At 62.5% G+C, this 16,384-nt stretch overlaps 1 protein-coding gene across 1 annotated transcript in view; it reads right to left on the reverse strand.

The window, feature by feature from the left end:
* The window catches only part of DNAH2 (dynein axonemal heavy chain 2), a 96,585-nt gene that overhangs the window by 17,357 nt on the left and 62,844 nt on the right, over positions 1-16,384 (reverse strand). Inside the window, exons 46-68 of the mRNA XM_063138104.1 lie at positions 15,512-15,616; positions 13,799-13,987; positions 12,184-12,269; positions 11,603-11,733; positions 8,909-9,052; positions 8,331-8,498; positions 8,069-8,229; positions 6,945-7,084; positions 6,519-6,666; positions 6,283-6,422; positions 5,858-6,068; positions 5,514-5,630; positions 4,859-5,000; positions 4,300-4,469; positions 3,903-4,019; positions 3,533-3,697; positions 3,173-3,298; positions 2,626-2,774; positions 2,111-2,177; positions 1,742-1,892; positions 1,365-1,513; positions 803-936; positions 116-260 (exon numbers count right to left, since the gene is read on the reverse strand). Of these exons, the coding sequence (XP_062994174.1) occupies positions 116-260; positions 803-936; positions 1,365-1,513; positions 1,742-1,892; positions 2,111-2,177; positions 2,626-2,774; positions 3,173-3,298; positions 3,533-3,697; positions 3,903-4,019; positions 4,300-4,469; positions 4,859-5,000; positions 5,514-5,630; positions 5,858-6,068; positions 6,283-6,422; positions 6,519-6,666; positions 6,945-7,084; positions 8,069-8,229; positions 8,331-8,498; positions 8,909-9,052; positions 11,603-11,733; positions 12,184-12,269; positions 13,799-13,987; positions 15,512-15,616 (3,255 nt within the window). The remainder of the gene's footprint in view (positions 1-115; positions 261-802; positions 937-1,364; positions 1,514-1,741; positions 1,893-2,110; positions 2,178-2,625; positions 2,775-3,172; positions 3,299-3,532; positions 3,698-3,902; positions 4,020-4,299; positions 4,470-4,858; positions 5,001-5,513; positions 5,631-5,857; positions 6,069-6,282; positions 6,423-6,518; positions 6,667-6,944; positions 7,085-8,068; positions 8,230-8,330; positions 8,499-8,908; positions 9,053-11,602; positions 11,734-12,183; positions 12,270-13,798; positions 13,988-15,511; positions 15,617-16,384) is intronic.

The raw sequence follows: 16,384 nt of genomic DNA on the forward strand, positions 1-16,384 counted from the left end.
TAGCTCCCTGGTCTTCCTCAGGCGCCTCAGCTGCCAGGCCGCCCGGCCTCCCCTTCCGTGCCAGGCGCCCCGCAGGCAGCGAAGCCCAGCCCAGCCCAGCCCCCTCCCCACTGACCTCCCGGGCCGTGTCGATCTTGATCTCTGTCGTCTCGCTGGTCTCCAGCTGCTCCGTGACCTCGGAGGCCGTGACCTTCGAAGTCTGCAGCGTGTTCACGAGCTGCACGTCGTCCAAAAGGGAGCCCGTGGCTTCGTTCAGTAGCCTGAGGGCAGGAGACGGGGCGGCTGAGCAGAGAGGTGGGCAGCAGGAACCCGGCACGGAGGCCTGTCCCCAAGGGTCCCGAAAGCACGCGGGGCGTGGGGGGGAGGGGAAGCCCCTCGGACAAAGCTGCAGCTTCCTCAAGGGGCAGGAGGGCAAGGACCCCCCCTCCTGGGGCAAGAGCAGTCCGAGGGGTCGGTCGCCACCGCCGTCAAATGGAGGAGGTGGGCCTGGGTCTGGGGGACCACCGGGCGGGTTACGGGCCGGGGTGTCCCAGAGGCCGACGCAGCCTAGAGCACAGCAGCCCGGGGGCCTTCCCCTGGCCACGAACGGCTCCATGACGCCGCCACCTGGCCAAGCCTCCTGGCCACCAGTCCCTCTCTTCCTTTGGCGTTGCTGCTTTTTCAACAGCCGCCCCTTTAGCCACCATTACTGACACAGGGCCGCTTGTCACGCACAACCTGCTTTATGCCGGTGACTCAGCCTCACTGGGAAGGGGAAAGGTCGCTCCAATTTCCCACGGCGCCCCCCACCCCACCCCCTCACCTCAGGATCTCGTCCTCCAGCTCCTTCAGCTTCCTTTTGCCGGCCGCGATGTTGAGCACCAGGTGGTCCTTCTGTTCTTCGAGCTCGGGCCTCTCCCGCCGCACCACGATGCCCAGGAGTTGGGCTTCCAGGCCCTGCAGGGGCCCAGGGCACACGCAGAGGATGGGCCCCCCTCTCCTTCCCTGCCTCTCCCCCATCTCTCTAGACACGGCCCGGCAAAGAGGACGCTCTCCCCACCCTTCCCTGCTCGCCTCCTGGTCACTGCTGCTCCTGCCCAGCTTGCCCCAAAGGACCCTCCTCTGGCAGGGAATCTCCTGGGACTCATCTACACCAAGCAGGATATTGCACCGTGAAAGCGGCCTATGAAAGGCAGGAGCCATGCCGCTGCTTCAGAGCGGCACGTGCCACAGACCGCTGTCATACTGCTGTATCCTGCTTGGCGTGGCTCCTGCCGTTTATAGACTGCTTTCATGGTGCCTTATCCCTTGCCTGCAGAGGGTCCCTCTTTCCCCCGCCCTCAACGGGCCCCGCTGCGAGAGAGGGGCCGAGGCAGAGCGCCCACCTGCTCTTTGACGGCAAAGTTGACAATGGTGGTCTGGGAGGACGTCTCCGGCGTGTAGTGAGGGTTGGGCAGCTTGGTGGTGAGGTAGAAGCGGAATTCGGGGTGGTACTCCACCTCTTTGTCTCCCAGCCGGATCAACAGGCGCCCGCCTGCCACGCACAGGAAACCGAGTCACGAGCCATGGGGGTGGGGGCATGCTCAGCGCTGCCTTCAGCTGGGCCCGGTCCCCCCCCGCCCCGGCCCTGCTGAAACGCCAGCTCCCTCTCGCACCCCCAAATCTTACAGCTCTGTGAAACAGAGAACAGGGGCCCGGAAGCCGGCGCCTGCTTGGCTCTCCCCTTCCTCCCGGCGTTCGCAGGCAGCAGCCCGGTGCTCACCCACTTTGGTGACGGATCTGTTGAGGATGGGGGCCAGGGTGGGGTCGAGCTCCTCCTGCACGTTCTGCAGCAGCACGGGGGAGCCAAACTGGATGGCCGACTCCAGGATGCGCATGTAGTCGGGCATCTGCAAGTCGATGATCTTCAGGCCCTGTCGAGGGGGGAGAGAGGGGGAGAGAGAGAGGGGGGGGAGAGAGGGGGAGAGAGAGAGAGAGGCCTCCCCACATCAGCATCAGGGAGCCAGGAGGATCCCGAGAGAGGCAGGGAGAGGGAGGAAGCAGCCAGGCCAAGGAGAGAGCGGGGGGCTCAAACCCAGAGAGGCCAGCGACCCCCACAGAATGCCCCGAGGTGCAGAGCCCGGCTGCTTACCCGCTTGAGTTCCATGTTCCTGATCCATTTGGAGGCCTGGCACTGAGGGTCAATCATCAGGGGCCACCTAGTAAAAAGCATTATTATTATTATTATTATTATTATTATTATTATTATTATTATTATTATTAATTTATATAGCACCATCAATGTACATGGTGCTGTACAGAGTAAAACAGTAAATAGCAAGATTCTGCCGCATAGGCTTACAATCTAATAAAATCATAGTAAAACAATAAGGAGGGGAAGAGAAGGCAAACAGGCACAAGGTAGGGTAAGCAGGCACTGGGTAGGGTAAAACTAACAGTATAAAGTCAGTAGGAAGAGGAAGGCAGGAGGGATGGCAGGCAGGCAGGAAAGAAGGCAGGCAGGCATTGGCACTGGAGTCCCTGGTGGGATCCCTCAGTGCTCCAGAGAAGGGGCTGGGAGGAAAGACCCCGGGGGGAGGGGGGGAGCCCAGAGCCACAGGCCTGATCTAGTGGGCAAAGGCCCTCCGGGGGCCGGAGCCGGCTCACCGGTTGCCGCGGGTGACGATGATCCCATTCTCCGTGGAGAAGTTATCAGACGGCAGCCCCTGGATGTTCCAGGTGCGCACGGCCGTCGGGTTGGAGAGGAAGCTGTCGCAGGTGAAGTGGGGGGAGCAGGGCACGTGGAGCTCTCGGATCTGTGGGCCCAGAGCAGCAGCGGCAGCATCAGGGGGCGGTCAGCCCGCCCCGCCCCGCCCCACCCGGCTTGGCCTTCCCTTCCCTGGGCAGCAGAGGCGGAGCTGAGCGCAGCGGGGCCGGCTTGCCTCGGCGGAGTCTCACGTTGGATTCCAGGGGCCCGGGCTTCCGGGGCCTGCTGGCTCCGGACCAGAGGGTTGTCCCTCCCCAGCCGACATCAGGGAGCCCTGCAAGCGCCTCCCCCCGGCCCCCCCTGGGGGCACATCGCTGGCTGAGACCAACCCTCAAGGGAAGGCCTGGGGCCCTGCTCTCGCCAGTACTGGGTTCAGAAGCTGCTACCCAGGAAGAGGGGGGCTTCTCTCTCTCTCTCTCTCTCCCCAGAAAGGCTCACCACGCCCACCTGTTTGATCCAGATGCGCGAGACGATGTCCTCCCGGTAATTCGACAGGAAGGGCCCCATGTAAGACAGAAACGCTGCGGCCATCAGGCAGTCCCCCACCAGGTAGCCCAGATCTTCCTCGAGGCCCTGCGGAGAAGCCAGAGCAGGGCTTGCCTTCCGACCCAGCAGGAACCCTGGGGCGAAGCCCTCCGGGGCCCCTGAAGGCTGCCCCGCTGCCCTTCGGCCGGCCTCCCCCCACGCTCTGGCCCCCCAGGCCTCTGGGCATCTTTGCTGGGCCCCAGAAACGGGCCAACCGAGACCAGGCGCCTCCCCCTGCTCCGAGGGGAGACGCACTGGGGGCCGTGGGCCGGGCCCTCCTACCTTGACCGTCTCCTCCCATCGGACCTTCTCTCCCGCCAGCCCCGACACCAGCTTGTCGGCCCGGTCCAGCTTGATCTCCATCTCTTCCGATTTCTTGCGCAGCTCCTCCTTCTGGGCCAGCTTCTCCTCGTATTCCTTCTTGAGCATCTCCAGTTTCTCCGCCACCTGAACAGAGGCGGGGGGTGGGTGGGGCAGAGCCCTTCAGGGCAGCACCACCCAGCGGCCTCCCCCTCTGAAGAAGGACGCGCCACAGGGGCTCTGCAGGGATGGGCAACTGCGCAGGGCCCAAGGGAGCTGGGGGGGGGGGCTCTGCACGCCACGCCCCCCCAGCCAACCCACGCTCCTGGACCGTCCCCCGAAGTACACTGACCTCTCGGAGCCGCTCTTGGGCCTCGGCCTGGGCGGCCTGCTTCTCCGCCAGCTGGGCCAGAGCGGCGTTCATCCGAGCACGCTTGGGCTCCACCACGCGGTAAATACGGCCGTACATCTGGGGAGGGGGGAGGAGGAGGAGGAGGAGAGCAATGGGGCCAGAGCTGCCCAGGGAGAGCCAAAGGCTGAGGCCAGGCTGAGCCGGCGCTGCGCTCTACAGCAGAGGGGCGGGCAGGCGGCAGGTCTCTCCAGAGGCTTTGGCCATCGACTCCCAACCTGCCTGCCCATTGGCCAGGCTGGCAGGGGCTTCTGGGAGTTGACGTCCCAGACGGCTGGAGGCATCCCCCCGCCCCCCGCAGAGACTTCCCCCACCCCCCCCGCCGGGGCTCCGGGCTCACCTCCATGGCTCGCACCCACATGCACAGGGACTTGGCGGCCACCGAGACCCGCCCGATGATGTCCGGCTGGAAGTCCGGCTGCGAGCAGTAGGCGCTGATCTTCTTGAGCACCTTGTCGGAGATGTTGTCCTTGTCGAAGTAGACCAGCTGCTTGATGAAGTTGGGCTCGCCTGGAGAAGCCGGGCAGGGTCAGGAAAGGGCAGCCCTGCTGGGCCGGCCCGGCCCCCTCCTGGCCCGTCTCCTCCCGCAGCGGCCAGCCAGGGGCCCCGGGAAGCCTGCGAGGAGGAGGGCCGGGAGGGAAGCGCCTCCCTTCGCGGCTGCTCCCAAGCAAGCGGCGCCCAGCCTCTGAACCGAGCAGCTTCTCTCCCGGGGAGGGACCGAAGCGCAAGTGCAGCGGAGGGCCTTCTCCCGCTGCTGCCCGGCAGCCCCGGCCCAGAGGCTGATCGGAGGCCCCTCGGCAGCCGTCGCTTTTAACGCACAGCCAAGGCACGAGGAAGCGCCCCCTGCTGAACGCCGCGCCCCCTTTGGCCCTCCGCCCTCCCCCCCCAGCACTCCTCACCCAGCTGCTTCTTGGCTTCTGCCCAGGTGGGCTCATTGCCTCGCAGGATCATCACCGCCTGCATGACGGTCTCCACCAGGGTGGGCGGCCGGCCGTAAGACTTGATCTCGGTCAAGTCCTTCTTGTTGAGCGATTCCAAGGCCTGGGGAGAAGGAGATGGCCAGGCCTTTCAGGGAGGGGGGGCTGCCTCAGAGGGGGAACACGGAAATGGGGAGGGGAAGGAATGGGAGCAGGCTCACCCGGTGGGGGGGGGGAACACAGGGCATTGCCACACACACACACCCCGCTGTCACACCACCGTGAGGCGACCCTCGCACCTTTGAGGCTTGCTTGGGAGGGCGGCCGTCAGCACTGATGCTGGAGCACAGTGGAGGGCAGAAGGGGGGGGCTGTATGTCCAACGGGAAGGCCTCGCTAGGCAGCCAAAGAAAGGACGCCCGTCGACATGTTTCAGACCTGCTGCTCCATCAAGTTCTGGCAGGCGTTGGAAGAACGGCTCCCCGCACAGCCAGCATCCGGCCTCCCCTCAAACCTTTGCTGGGCAGCAGGAGCTGCTGCCGTGCGCTCACTGGCGCCCCGACCTGCAGCCTACGGCCTCCTGCAGCAGACCGAGCCCCAGAAGGCCTCAGCGGTGGGCCTGGGCCAGGCCTCGCTACCTTCATGGCCTCCTCCAAGGCAGGCAGGGCCTCCTCCAGGTCCTTCTGGGCGTTGTCCGCCAAAGTCTTGCACTTGATCTCCTCGGCGGCGATCTTCTCGCTGTTGGCAGACACTGTCTGTGGGGAGACAAGGAGGAGCCGTAGAACCACCGGAGAAGGGGCCTCTAAGGCCATCCAGTCCAACCCCCTGCTCCGTGCAAGAGGCCCGCATGGAAGTGGGGCTGGCTGGGGGCCGTCCAGCTGCCTCTTGAAGGCCTCCACTGGCGGCGGAGGAGGAGGAGGAGGAGGATGAGAGGGGGCCCCCCTCCCATTCCCTGACGCTGAGCCCGGCCGCCGCCACGCACCTTCTGTTGCTCATCAGCCTCCCGCTTCTGCTGGACGATGATGACCAGGTACTCCTCGCACTGCTTCTGGAACTCCGCCACCTTCTTCCTGGCTTCCTCCAGCTCCAGCGTCATCACCTCCACCTTTGCCCGGGTCTCGTCGATTTTGAAGAGCCCGTTGCGGAGCTTGTTGGCTTGGTCCGAGAGCTCCTTCCGCTTCTCCGCCAGGAGCCTGCGAGGAGGAGGGCGGCAGGAGGAGAAGCTGTGTCCCCCCTGGGAGCCAGCCTCGGGACCCAGCCTCCCCTTCCGCCAGGCGGCCCAGGCGTTGGCTCGCCCGTGGTGGCCCCGCCCGGCCCTCTCGGGGGCCAGGCTTGCTCAGCGTCCCGGGCTGCCCCCTCAAGCGCCCAGCCGCTTCCCAGAGAGGCCAATCAACGCCCCCCCCTTACTTCTTGTAGCCAGAGACGAGTTCCAGATAGTTGGTGGGGGTGACGTAGTTATGGCGCCGGAGCTCCAGAAGCATCTTCTGCGAATACCTGGCCACGGACCAGTGCATGGTCACAAAGATCCTCGCCACTCGCTTGTGGATCTGGGCAGGAGGAAGAGGAGGAGGAGGGAGATTATAGGCTGCCCGCTCTGGTCCTGGTCACCCCTCCCGTTGCCCCCCCCGGGGGACGGTTCTCACCGTGTCCAGGCTGCCCCTCTCCACGCTGCCCAGGTCCACGCCCTCCAAGTACTTCTCTGCTACCTCCAGCAGCGCCTCCTTGGGCCACTCGGAGAACCAATCGATGGTGGTGCAGTTCACCAGGGCAGGGTACTGGCGTATCCAGTTTCTGCAGCAACGAGAGAGCCCTTGAGGGGCTGGCTGGTGGGGTCCCCACGGCCCCCACCCCACCCCCTCGCTCCCTGACGTTGCCGTGCCTCTCCCGGCACTCCCCGCCTCCCCCGGTTGCCCTCGGCTCTGCCCCTCTCCGTGCCCTCGGCCTTCCTCTCCCCATGCCACCCCAAGACGCCCAGGCTGCTCAGCCACCCTCGTCCACCAGGGGTCGCCCTTGCTCCAAGCAGGAGCGGTGGCGGCGGCGGCGGCCTTCCCTCGCCAGCCTGTCTTCACCTGAACGGATCCCCGACGGGGCTCAGGCACAGCACCACGTGCAGGTTGTTCCGCACCCTTTCGATGAGGTAGGCGAAGAGGCTGTCCGTGCTCTCCTGAATGCCCTCGGCCCGGGCTGCGTCGATGATGTTGTTTTGGATCTGGGCAAGGAAAGAGGATCAGGGCAGGGAAACCGCGACCCGGGACCCGTCCAGGGTCACTAGATCCTGTGACGCGAGGACCCCCACAACCTGGGAGCTCCTCACCAGCTCCCACAAAGGGGTCCACGTGTACCTGAAGCTTTCTGTGGGCTGCAAGCAGGGAGCGGGGCGGGGGACGGACGATCGGGGCTGAAAGGCCACAGGTCACCCCACTGGGGAGAAGGCCCCTGGCTTGGGAGGTGGAGCACTCGCTTTGCCTCCCCCCCCCCCACAAGGGCCCAGGTCCAGTCCTGAACTGGTGCCTCCAGCTGAGAAGCAGCAGGCGCTGGCAAAGGCCTCCTCCTGCCGGAAGCAGGGAAAATGTCTACCAAGGGGAGGAGACCTGCACTGGGCTGGATGGACTCAGGATCACGCACTGTCATCGAATCCCTCCACAGATAAACACTCAAGGGTGCCTGGAAGCTCTACCTCTTGCTCTCAGAAGCACGGCAGGAGTGCCTCCTGTTTTGGGTTTTTTTTTAAACTCTGCATGTGCTCAGAGTCATGCTTCTCACAACTTCAGGTTTCCCAGGTTGCTCAGGCCTGGAAGAGGCCAAGGAATTGCAGCGGCAAAGAAGAGAGCCTTCCGTCTTTCAAAACGGGCAGAATGTCTTACCCCGCACATCTGGGGCTGTGGGGGAGGAGGGGGGGGCACAGCTTCTAGGTCTTGGGCGTAGGGCTCCTGAGCAGGTTTTAACTCTCCTGGTAGAAACTGGGCCCCGAGCGAGGCAGGACGGAACGTGGGGTCTGCGTGGGATCGAATCCCCATCAAAATGGCCCGAAGGGGGAGACGCCGCCCAGCCAGCCTCCGTGCTGCCCCCCAGAACGGGACGGGACACAGCATGGGCGGGGCAGACCGCGGAACCCTTGCCCTGCCCTGCCTTGCCCCCCCCCACCTCGCTCCCCGTCTTTCCGGAGAGCCAAAAGGGCACGCTGCCGTCGCACCTCCTCAAACTCATCCGGCTTGTAGAGGTTGGGCACCTCCCCAGAGCTGAGGATGTTGTTGATGTCCTCGAGGAAGCATTCGTCCGCAATCTGGGTGTCCACGAAGAGGAAGGTGGTGGGCTTCTGGTCCAGCCCCGTCTGCCGATAAAGCCGCTTGATGTCTGCGGGAAAGAGCCGCCCGTGAGGGGAGAGGCCACGAAGCCACCCAGGCCGGGGCTGGCAGCTCAGACTCGCGCCCAAGGGGACGGGAGCGCGCCCTCACCTTCCCGGAACTCTTGTTTGCGGTACTGCCGGGAGACCTCGATCTGGAAGGTGTAGTATTCGCAGATGCACGAGGCCAGGCGGGCCAGGCTCTGGCGCCCGCTGCCCCCGATGCCGACCAGAAGCATGTTCCCCCGCGGCTGGCTGATCACCCGGACGATTCGGGTAACTGCGGGAAAGCAGGGCACCGGGCAGTCACCGGAGGGGCGGGTGTTTCCCACCGCTTCTCCCGTATTGCCACCTTTTGCTTGGAATAACTGTACCTTTCCTTTTCTGGTCTATTGACTGGAAATAAAGGATGGATGGATGGATGGATGGATGGATTGATTGCCACCCCAAAGGATCCGTGAAGGAGGCAAAGGCAAGACAACGGTCGCGCGAGAAGCCCACTCCCTTGCAAGCAGCCCTGCTGGGCCTGCCATCAACCCGCCCCAGGTCACATTTCAGGGGACCGCCGAGACGGCATCTGCGCCCCAGCCGCCACTGGGGATCCGCCCAGGTTTGGAGTGCCTCTTGTGAAGGGCAGACCTGGGCAAGGCCAGAGCCAGGCCCCAGTGCCAGCCGGACCCTCTCACTTACTGTGCTCAATGGCATCCCGGAACAGCACCAGCCTCATGGGCACCACCCCCGGCAACCGGTTGTAGTCCCCCAGGGCCCGCTCCATCTCCGCCTTCAGAACCGTCATGTCCGTCATGTCCTCGTACACGTTGCGCATGAAGTCCCCTGGAGGAGAGAGGGGCTAGAAGCCTAGCTAGTCCTGATGGCTGTTACGCGACCTCCAGTATCACAGGCTGCAGGCCTATGAACACCAATGGCTGGGGAGCATGGGCGGGAGGGTGCTGTTGGACTTGTGTCCTACTCGTGGGCTTCCCATTGGGACGTCTGGTTGGCCGCTGTGGGAACAGGACGCTGGGCTAGATGGACCCGGGGTCCGATCCAGCCTCCGGGGTCTTCTGATGCTCTTAAGCGAGAAGCACAGCACAGTTCCAGAAGGAACAAATTCCGTTTGTCTGCCCAATGTCCATCCCCCCACCCCGCTTTGAGGCCAAACTCCCAGCTCTGCCCAGTGAACCCCTTCCGCGCACCCTAACCCAGACCCCAGAAACCCCAAAACAGCCCAGGACGTGATAGAACTCCCATCCTCTTCTAGCTGGGACACTGGGACACCGTCATCTCACTCCCCTTTTCAACCCAGTCTCGTTTCTTTTCCCACCCAGGACTAAAACGAAACACCCACAGGACTGCACTGCCTAGGGTGGCCCTATGAAAATGAGGACAGGGCTCCTGTATCTTTAACAGTTGCATAGAAAAGGGGATTTCAGCAGGTGTCATTTGTATATATGAGGAACCTGGTGAAATTCCCTCTTCATCACAACAGTTAAAGCTGCAGGTGCCCTGCCCTCTTTTAAATCTGGTCACTCTAGTATAGCTCCTGCCGCTTTAACTGTTGTGATGAAGAGGGGATTTCACCAGGTGAAATTCACCTGCTGAAATTCCCTTTTCTATGCAACTGTTAAAAATAGAGGAGCCTGGTCCTCCTTTTCATAAGGTCACCCTAGCACTGCCAAGTTGATTACACTGAGTTGTTCGATCCCTGAGATGAATCAATTAAAACATTTTGATCCAATTAAAACGGGCGGCAAGTTTTTTCCATTTTAAAACTTACTTTCAAACACGTACTTATAAAAACTGTGTATACAAAATGCCATCTTAGAAGAGGCAATTCCCTCCCGTGTGTGTGTGTGTGTGTGTGAGAGAGAGAGAGAGAGAGAGAGAGAAGGGGTCGGGTTAGGCCTTGAGCCCCTGTAGTGAGTTGGGTTAGTGAGCAGAAATATGGACTTCACAGAGTTCCAAAATGCTGCTAAGAGACCTGTGTAGCCTAACACAAGAAATAGATTTCAGCAGGCCTCAGCCGACAAGAGTAGGCCTCACTCCCTTGATGGGCCTCTCATGGTTCTGCTCCCCTTTTCTCACAGAGTCTTATCTCAAGATGAGCTGGGAGGCTTTCGTTCAAAACCTGGCACTAGAAAGGCAATTCATTTCCCAATCTTGGATGCTTTGGGAACCTGTGAGAGGGAGCCTCACCTCACCCCACCCTACGCTGCTTCTGAGAGGGAGGAGGAGGGACGCCACTTGTCAGCTCCTGAGAAGGAGGCAGGCAGGCAGCCATCTAGCAGAGGAGCCTATAGGATCCAATGCACAGGCTTCAGGCTTTGGTCTCGCTTCAGGAGGAACCGGGAAACCGGCCTGCAGAACCTGCTTCTGCTCACAGGGACGGCTTCTGTTTATTGCGGAGGCCCTGAGAGACGCCCAGCTACGAAAGCTGGATTAGCTGGAAGGAGGTGTGAACTTTCGTTGCGTGGTATAGATTCTGCGTCCGTTTCCCTATCGATAAGATGTCACCTTTTTGCACAAGTGGCTTGTCTCATCTTGGTAACCAAAAGAACCTGATTGAGGAGTTGGACCTGGCAGAGCCGGAACCCAGATCTAACACAGTGCCGCTCGATGGAAAGGCAGCAGACAAATGTAACCAACAGACAAATAAGAGAGACCAAAACAGGCCTGTGTGGGCATCGCTGAAAAACGGAAAAAAGCCTATCCAGATCTATGGAGATTTAAGCCCCAGTCCTATGCTTATTTAGACAGGAAAATGTCCTACGAATGCTGGCAATTGCGGGACATTTAACCCGCAAAGGGTTTGTGCCCTTAATTGATGAATTGACTAAAACTCATGCAACTAATCACCTTTAGTCAGGCGGCAGTCTTAAGATACACAGGCAGAGAGACGGAGCCATGGGATCTCACGGCCCCAAAGGAAATGTGGGGGGATCCTTGTTCTTTCATAGAATCATAGAATAGCAGAGTTGGAAGGGGCTTACAAGGCCATCGAGTCCAACCCCCTGCTCAATGCAGAAATCCACCCTAAAGCATCCCTGACAGATGCTTGTCCAGCTGCCTCTTGAAGGCCTCGAGTGTGGGAGAGCCCACAACCTTCCTAGGTAACTGGTTCCATTGTCGTACTGCTCTAACAGTCAGGACGTTTTTCCTGATGTCCAGCTGGAATCTGGCTTCCTGTCACTTGAGCCCGTTATTCCGTGTCCTGCACTCTGGGAGGATCGAGAAGAGATCCTGGCCCTCCTCTGTGTGACAACCTTTCAAGTATTTGAAGAGGGCGTCTCTTCCCAGTAACTGCCCTCAAGCCAGCAACACCCCCACCCACCCGTCGTCTCCCTGGTTCACTGCTCCCGTGGCCAGGGAATCACTGGGACGTACCGAAGATGGGCGAGCGCTTGTTGGGGCAGAGGTTGTGGAAGGTCAGGTCGAAGAACGTGCCCAGCTTCTCACTCAGGAGGCCAACAAAGGTCTCCATGTCTCCGGCGTCCACCAGGCGGTCAGAGAAAACCCTGCAGAGGAGGAGGAGGAGGAGGCGGCTGTGTGCTCTGGGGCTTAACAGTTCCCCCACACTTCCAGAGGCCAGTCCCACAGGAAGCAAGCACGGGCCATGAAGCCCAGAGCAAAGACAAGTGGCTCTCGGGAGAAGCGGGGTTCACCCTCCCAAGGCCCCCTTCCTCCGCAGGCAGCCCCCGTCCACGGCCAAACTGCTCCAGCTGACCCCCAGGAGCTCGGCCTCTCCTCCCGCCCCGCCCCTGCCTTGCGACTTGGCGGTGTTTCTGATGCAGCGCGTGCGCTCACAGTACCAGGGGGTGGAGCACCAGCGGCCACCCTGGCCAGTAGGGGTATGGGCCGGGGCACGAAATGAGACGGCCTGGGGCCTTCACAGCAGCGGCCCACCCCACACAGCACCCCCCACCCCGCGTCCGTCAGAGAAAGAGGCAACCGGCCGGCGGCTCTACCTGAAGCACTCGTGAATCCACAGGCGTGTCAGGCTGGCTTTGGTGTCGTGGAAGTCCTTGTGGGCCCGCAGCATGCCCTGAAACACCTGAGCGAGGGGACGGAGCCCAAGGATTGTCGTCTGTGACCAGCTGTCCTCAGCCCCACTGATTTCCCCCCTCTCCCCCCATTTTAGGGGGGCGGCAAGGTCACCTACGGCTTGGGGGCTGCACGCCACCCACCCACCCCCGTTTCAGACAGTTGACTGCGGCCAGGGTTTGCTGATCCCGAGGCCAACTTTTTCAGGAAGCTGCCTGGCTCAGTGAAACGTGTGAGGCCCACGGTGGCTGTGGTGGGGGTGGTGGGGCGCTTCCCAGTGGAAGTAGCGCCACGTCCTCGCCCCATTTTGGGAGCCTGGCAGGGGGAGACCACCCTCCAAGCCCTCAATCGAAAGGCTCAGCAACAGCCTGCAGGAAAGAACCCTCCAAGCGCGCCCTGGGGGCGAGGTTCTGTCAGACATTCGTCAAGGTGATGCCGCCCTGGGGGCATTAATGCCCCTAAATCGCCCTTCGCTCCCCCCGAAACCCCTAATTGGGGGAGGGGGCGATACGCAGTTGCTGCCATGCAGAAACTCTGGGGGTCGGTGGCAGAAGCAGCCCGGTGCGCGTGCGCAAACTGCCGGCATTTGATGTGCGCGAGGATCACTGTGGGGCTCGGGTCAGGGACAAACGTTCGGCGGCATTTGAAGTCTTCAAACTCTCTGCAAAGTCGCCGGGCTCCGTTTGATGCCAGCTTTGCCGCGCAGGCAGCGAGGAGATGCGCTCGCCTGGAATCCTAATGCGCCGGGAAGCGTTAACCCTCGCCCCGCTGGCTGCCAGCCCGGCCTGAGACGACGCCCCTTCCAGATGGATGGCACTGCCATCCATCTGGAAGGGGCGTCGTCTCGGGCCGGGCTTTGGGGGGGGGGGAAATGACCTCGTTTTGAGAGGCACGGGCTCTAGGGTTTCATGGCCGGCTAGGAGGCGCCCGTTCTACATGCCACGCCCTTTAGAACCCCTGACCCCCGCAGAAGGAACGCCCCTCTCCTCGTTTTCTCCGAGGCTGCAGCAGCTACAACCCGTAAGGTGTGCACACGGAAGACAAAAGCGGGCGCAGAGGAGGAGGAAGAGGAGGAGGAAGAAAACACCGTGTGATTCGGAGAAAGCCGCAGAAGCGCTGGGCAGAACGAGAAATGAAGATGTCAGGAAGACACCAGGAGGGAAAGGAGAGGGCAGGTGGGAGAGGAAAGCTTCCCTCCGTCTCAGCGCTGGAGGACAAACTGAACGAAGACTCGCTTCCTTGCCGGAGGCAGAATGAGCCGGGAACTTGTGAGGGAGCTGCTCCCCCCCCCCCCAGCTGTCTACTGAGCGGCATCCATCAAGCAGCCCCTGCGGCCTCCCCTCCCTGCTTCGGGGGAAAGGGGGAGGGCTGCGTGACGGGGCGAGGCCTGAGCCCCCACCCACCCCCCGTGGCCGCTTCTGCACACACTCCCTGCACCCCTCCCTCCTCGGGCCCTTCCTAGCGGGGAGGGCAGAGGCTCCCTGGGGTGGGGGGGGTGGCCCCTGCCTCGCTCGTTCAACCGCAGAGCCGGCCTTCTACCTTGGAAATGTCACGCAGGTTGAAGAGGTAGTGGATCTTGGCCGGCGTGGGCAAGAACCGCTGCACCACGCTGTTGTACAGCTCCACGGTCGCCTCCGTGATGACGTTGCCCACCGGTTTGACCCCCTCCTCGAAATTCTGCAGCTTCTGGTTGATCATGGTGCCGAAGATGCGGCGGATTTGGGAATCCTGTTGAAATCGGGGGGGGGGGGAGCGAAGGAGGGTGTGCCATGGGGCAACAGGCCTGGGTGGGCCATTCCTCATGCCCCACGCCCCACGCCCCAGGTGGAGGCAAAGCCACCGTGGCCCCCCGCCCCCGCCTGGAGACGGCCTTACAGCTGGGCCTCCTGCCTTTCCCTCCCCCCCAAGGGCGGTGCGCCAGGTGACAGGCGCCTGTGCGAGGCCCCACTGCTCAAGTGGCTAGTCCCCGCCACGGGCAGGCCATGCCTGCCACCCCTGCAAGACTGCCCCACAAGCGGACTCCGAGCCCGATGACTGCGTCAGGAGCCTGCCTGCTCTTCCAGCTCTGCTCAGGGTGAGGAGGCCACACCAGGCCCGGCGGAGGAGACCGGGGGCAGCAGCCCACCTTCCTGGCGCTCTTGCTGTTCTACCATCCTCCTTTCTTTTAGTTCCCCTCTATGGGGAAAACGCTCTCCAGGCCGCTTCCACACACACATACACAAACTGGATACAAGCAAATCGGTACAATAAAACAGCAAGAAAAGCCAGAGTTGGAACTCCCAGCCCAAAGGTATTAAAAACCAATTATTATTGGGGGATTCTGGGAGCTGTAGTCCAGCAGATCTGGAGGGCTGCAGGCTGAGGAAGGCTGCGACAGAGATACAGCCCAAAACCAGGAGCAGTCACAGCCAATCAGCGGCTGTCCAAAAGGCTTCTCCCTCGGAAAAGGAAAGGGCCTTGAAGGCCTCTCTGAACCCCTGTAAGGACCTCAGCTGGAAGAGGATTCCATAACTCTGTGTGTGTGAGTGGTAAAAACACTGTTTCCTTGGGCTAAAGTCCCGCTTCTGCCACGACAGGCACGAGGGTGAGCATCTCTGAGGCCCACCGGTAAAACGGGAACAACAGCGGCCCACCAATGGGGAAAAGAACGATGGCTTGAAACGCTGTGTGTGTGTGTTGGGGGTGGGGGTGGGGAGTCCGCCGCCACGGCAGTCCGGAGCCGAAACGCATTTCCCCTGACCCACCCCCACCCCCCACATGGGGCAGGCGGGGCAGCCGCCTCAGGCAACGGATTCTGCGGGCCAGCCTGGCCCATCACGGCCACAGTGCAGTTCCGGGGAGCTGTCCCGCTTACTTCCCAGGGGCGCGTGTGGGGAACGTGCCGCTGGATCGTGGCCCGTGCGAGTGCACCGCTTCACAGCTCCCGCCTCAGGCGCCGAAGCGTCTTGCCCACAGCGTCAGCCGCACAGGCCCCGCCGGCTTCGATTCCCAGGCCGGGCCTCACTGTTGCTCAGCATCAGGCAGGGTGGCAAAGGTTGTGGGGGACTCTGGTCCCCCACTTCCCGCCTTGATCTCGGGGAGGCTCCGGGAGCCCAGAGCCCAGCCGGACGAGCCCTACGTGGCTCCCCGAGGCAGGGGAGGGAGGGAGGGAGGGAGGGGCCTGGCAGCACCCCGGCTGTGATCGCCTGATTAACCCCTGGCCCCAGAGGGGTCCCAGCCGGCCGGCGCTCTGCATGCCTAAGCAGCCCTTACTGTGGGGAAGGTCATGTTGATGAGATTGAAGCGGCTCTGAAGTCGGCTGGATATCACCGTCCGCCCTCCCCCGGGGGGGCCCATGGCTGCCATCAGGAACATGTCCTGAGGGGGAGACAAACAGGCACGGATCAAAACCAGAAGGGAACAAAGGGCTGCCTCTCCCGCCCCCCCCCCCCCCGCTCTCCACAGAAGCGCTTCAGCAGCGCGACGACTAAAGGGTCTAGAGGGACCCCGTGGAGGGGAGGGGGGCTGAGGCAGGCAGCATACAAATAGCGGGGGGGGGGCTGCGTGGGAGCGGAGTCCGCGGGAGCTGCGGCGGCACGTGCCGCGCTCGAGCCGGGAGGAGGAGGAGGCGGCGCTCACGCACCCCCCCTCCCCTGGAAACCCAGACGCGCAGCCCCGTGGAAAGCGGCCGCAATGATTCCAGGCACAAACGCCTCGGCTGAGCGTCCAAACAAGCGAGGGGACAACGAGGCGCGTGAATCGCCCGAGTGCCTTGAAAGCGCCTGGATTCCCCCCCCCCCCCCGGCCTTTTAAGTAACAGCTGAGGAGCATCAGGACTGGGAGCCCTGCCCTGCCCTGCCCACCCCCACCCCCACCTACCCGTTGGGATTGTCTGGAAAGCTGCCAAGAGGTTAAAAGCTGAACCCCCCCCTTTCCCCCACCCTCACACCTAAGGGCCCAATCCTGATCCCCGCCAGCTGCTATTTAAGAGAAGAAAAGCAGGGGTGTTAATGCAACCGCGTGTTTCCCGTTGTCTCGCTGGGGAACCAGAGAGCAGCCCCCAAGTCCCAGGCGGGAAGGCGCGGCCACCGCCACTGCTCCAGGGTCCCCCACCCCGCCCCTGGCCTTGAGGAGAGGGCCCCGCCC

The sequence above is a fragment of the Elgaria multicarinata genome, chromosome 11, assembly GCF_023053635.1.
Source record: "Elgaria multicarinata webbii isolate HBS135686 ecotype San Diego chromosome 11, rElgMul1.1.pri, whole genome shotgun sequence".
NCBI classification, from domain to species: domain Eukaryota; kingdom Metazoa; phylum Chordata; class Lepidosauria; order Squamata; family Anguidae; genus Elgaria; species Elgaria multicarinata.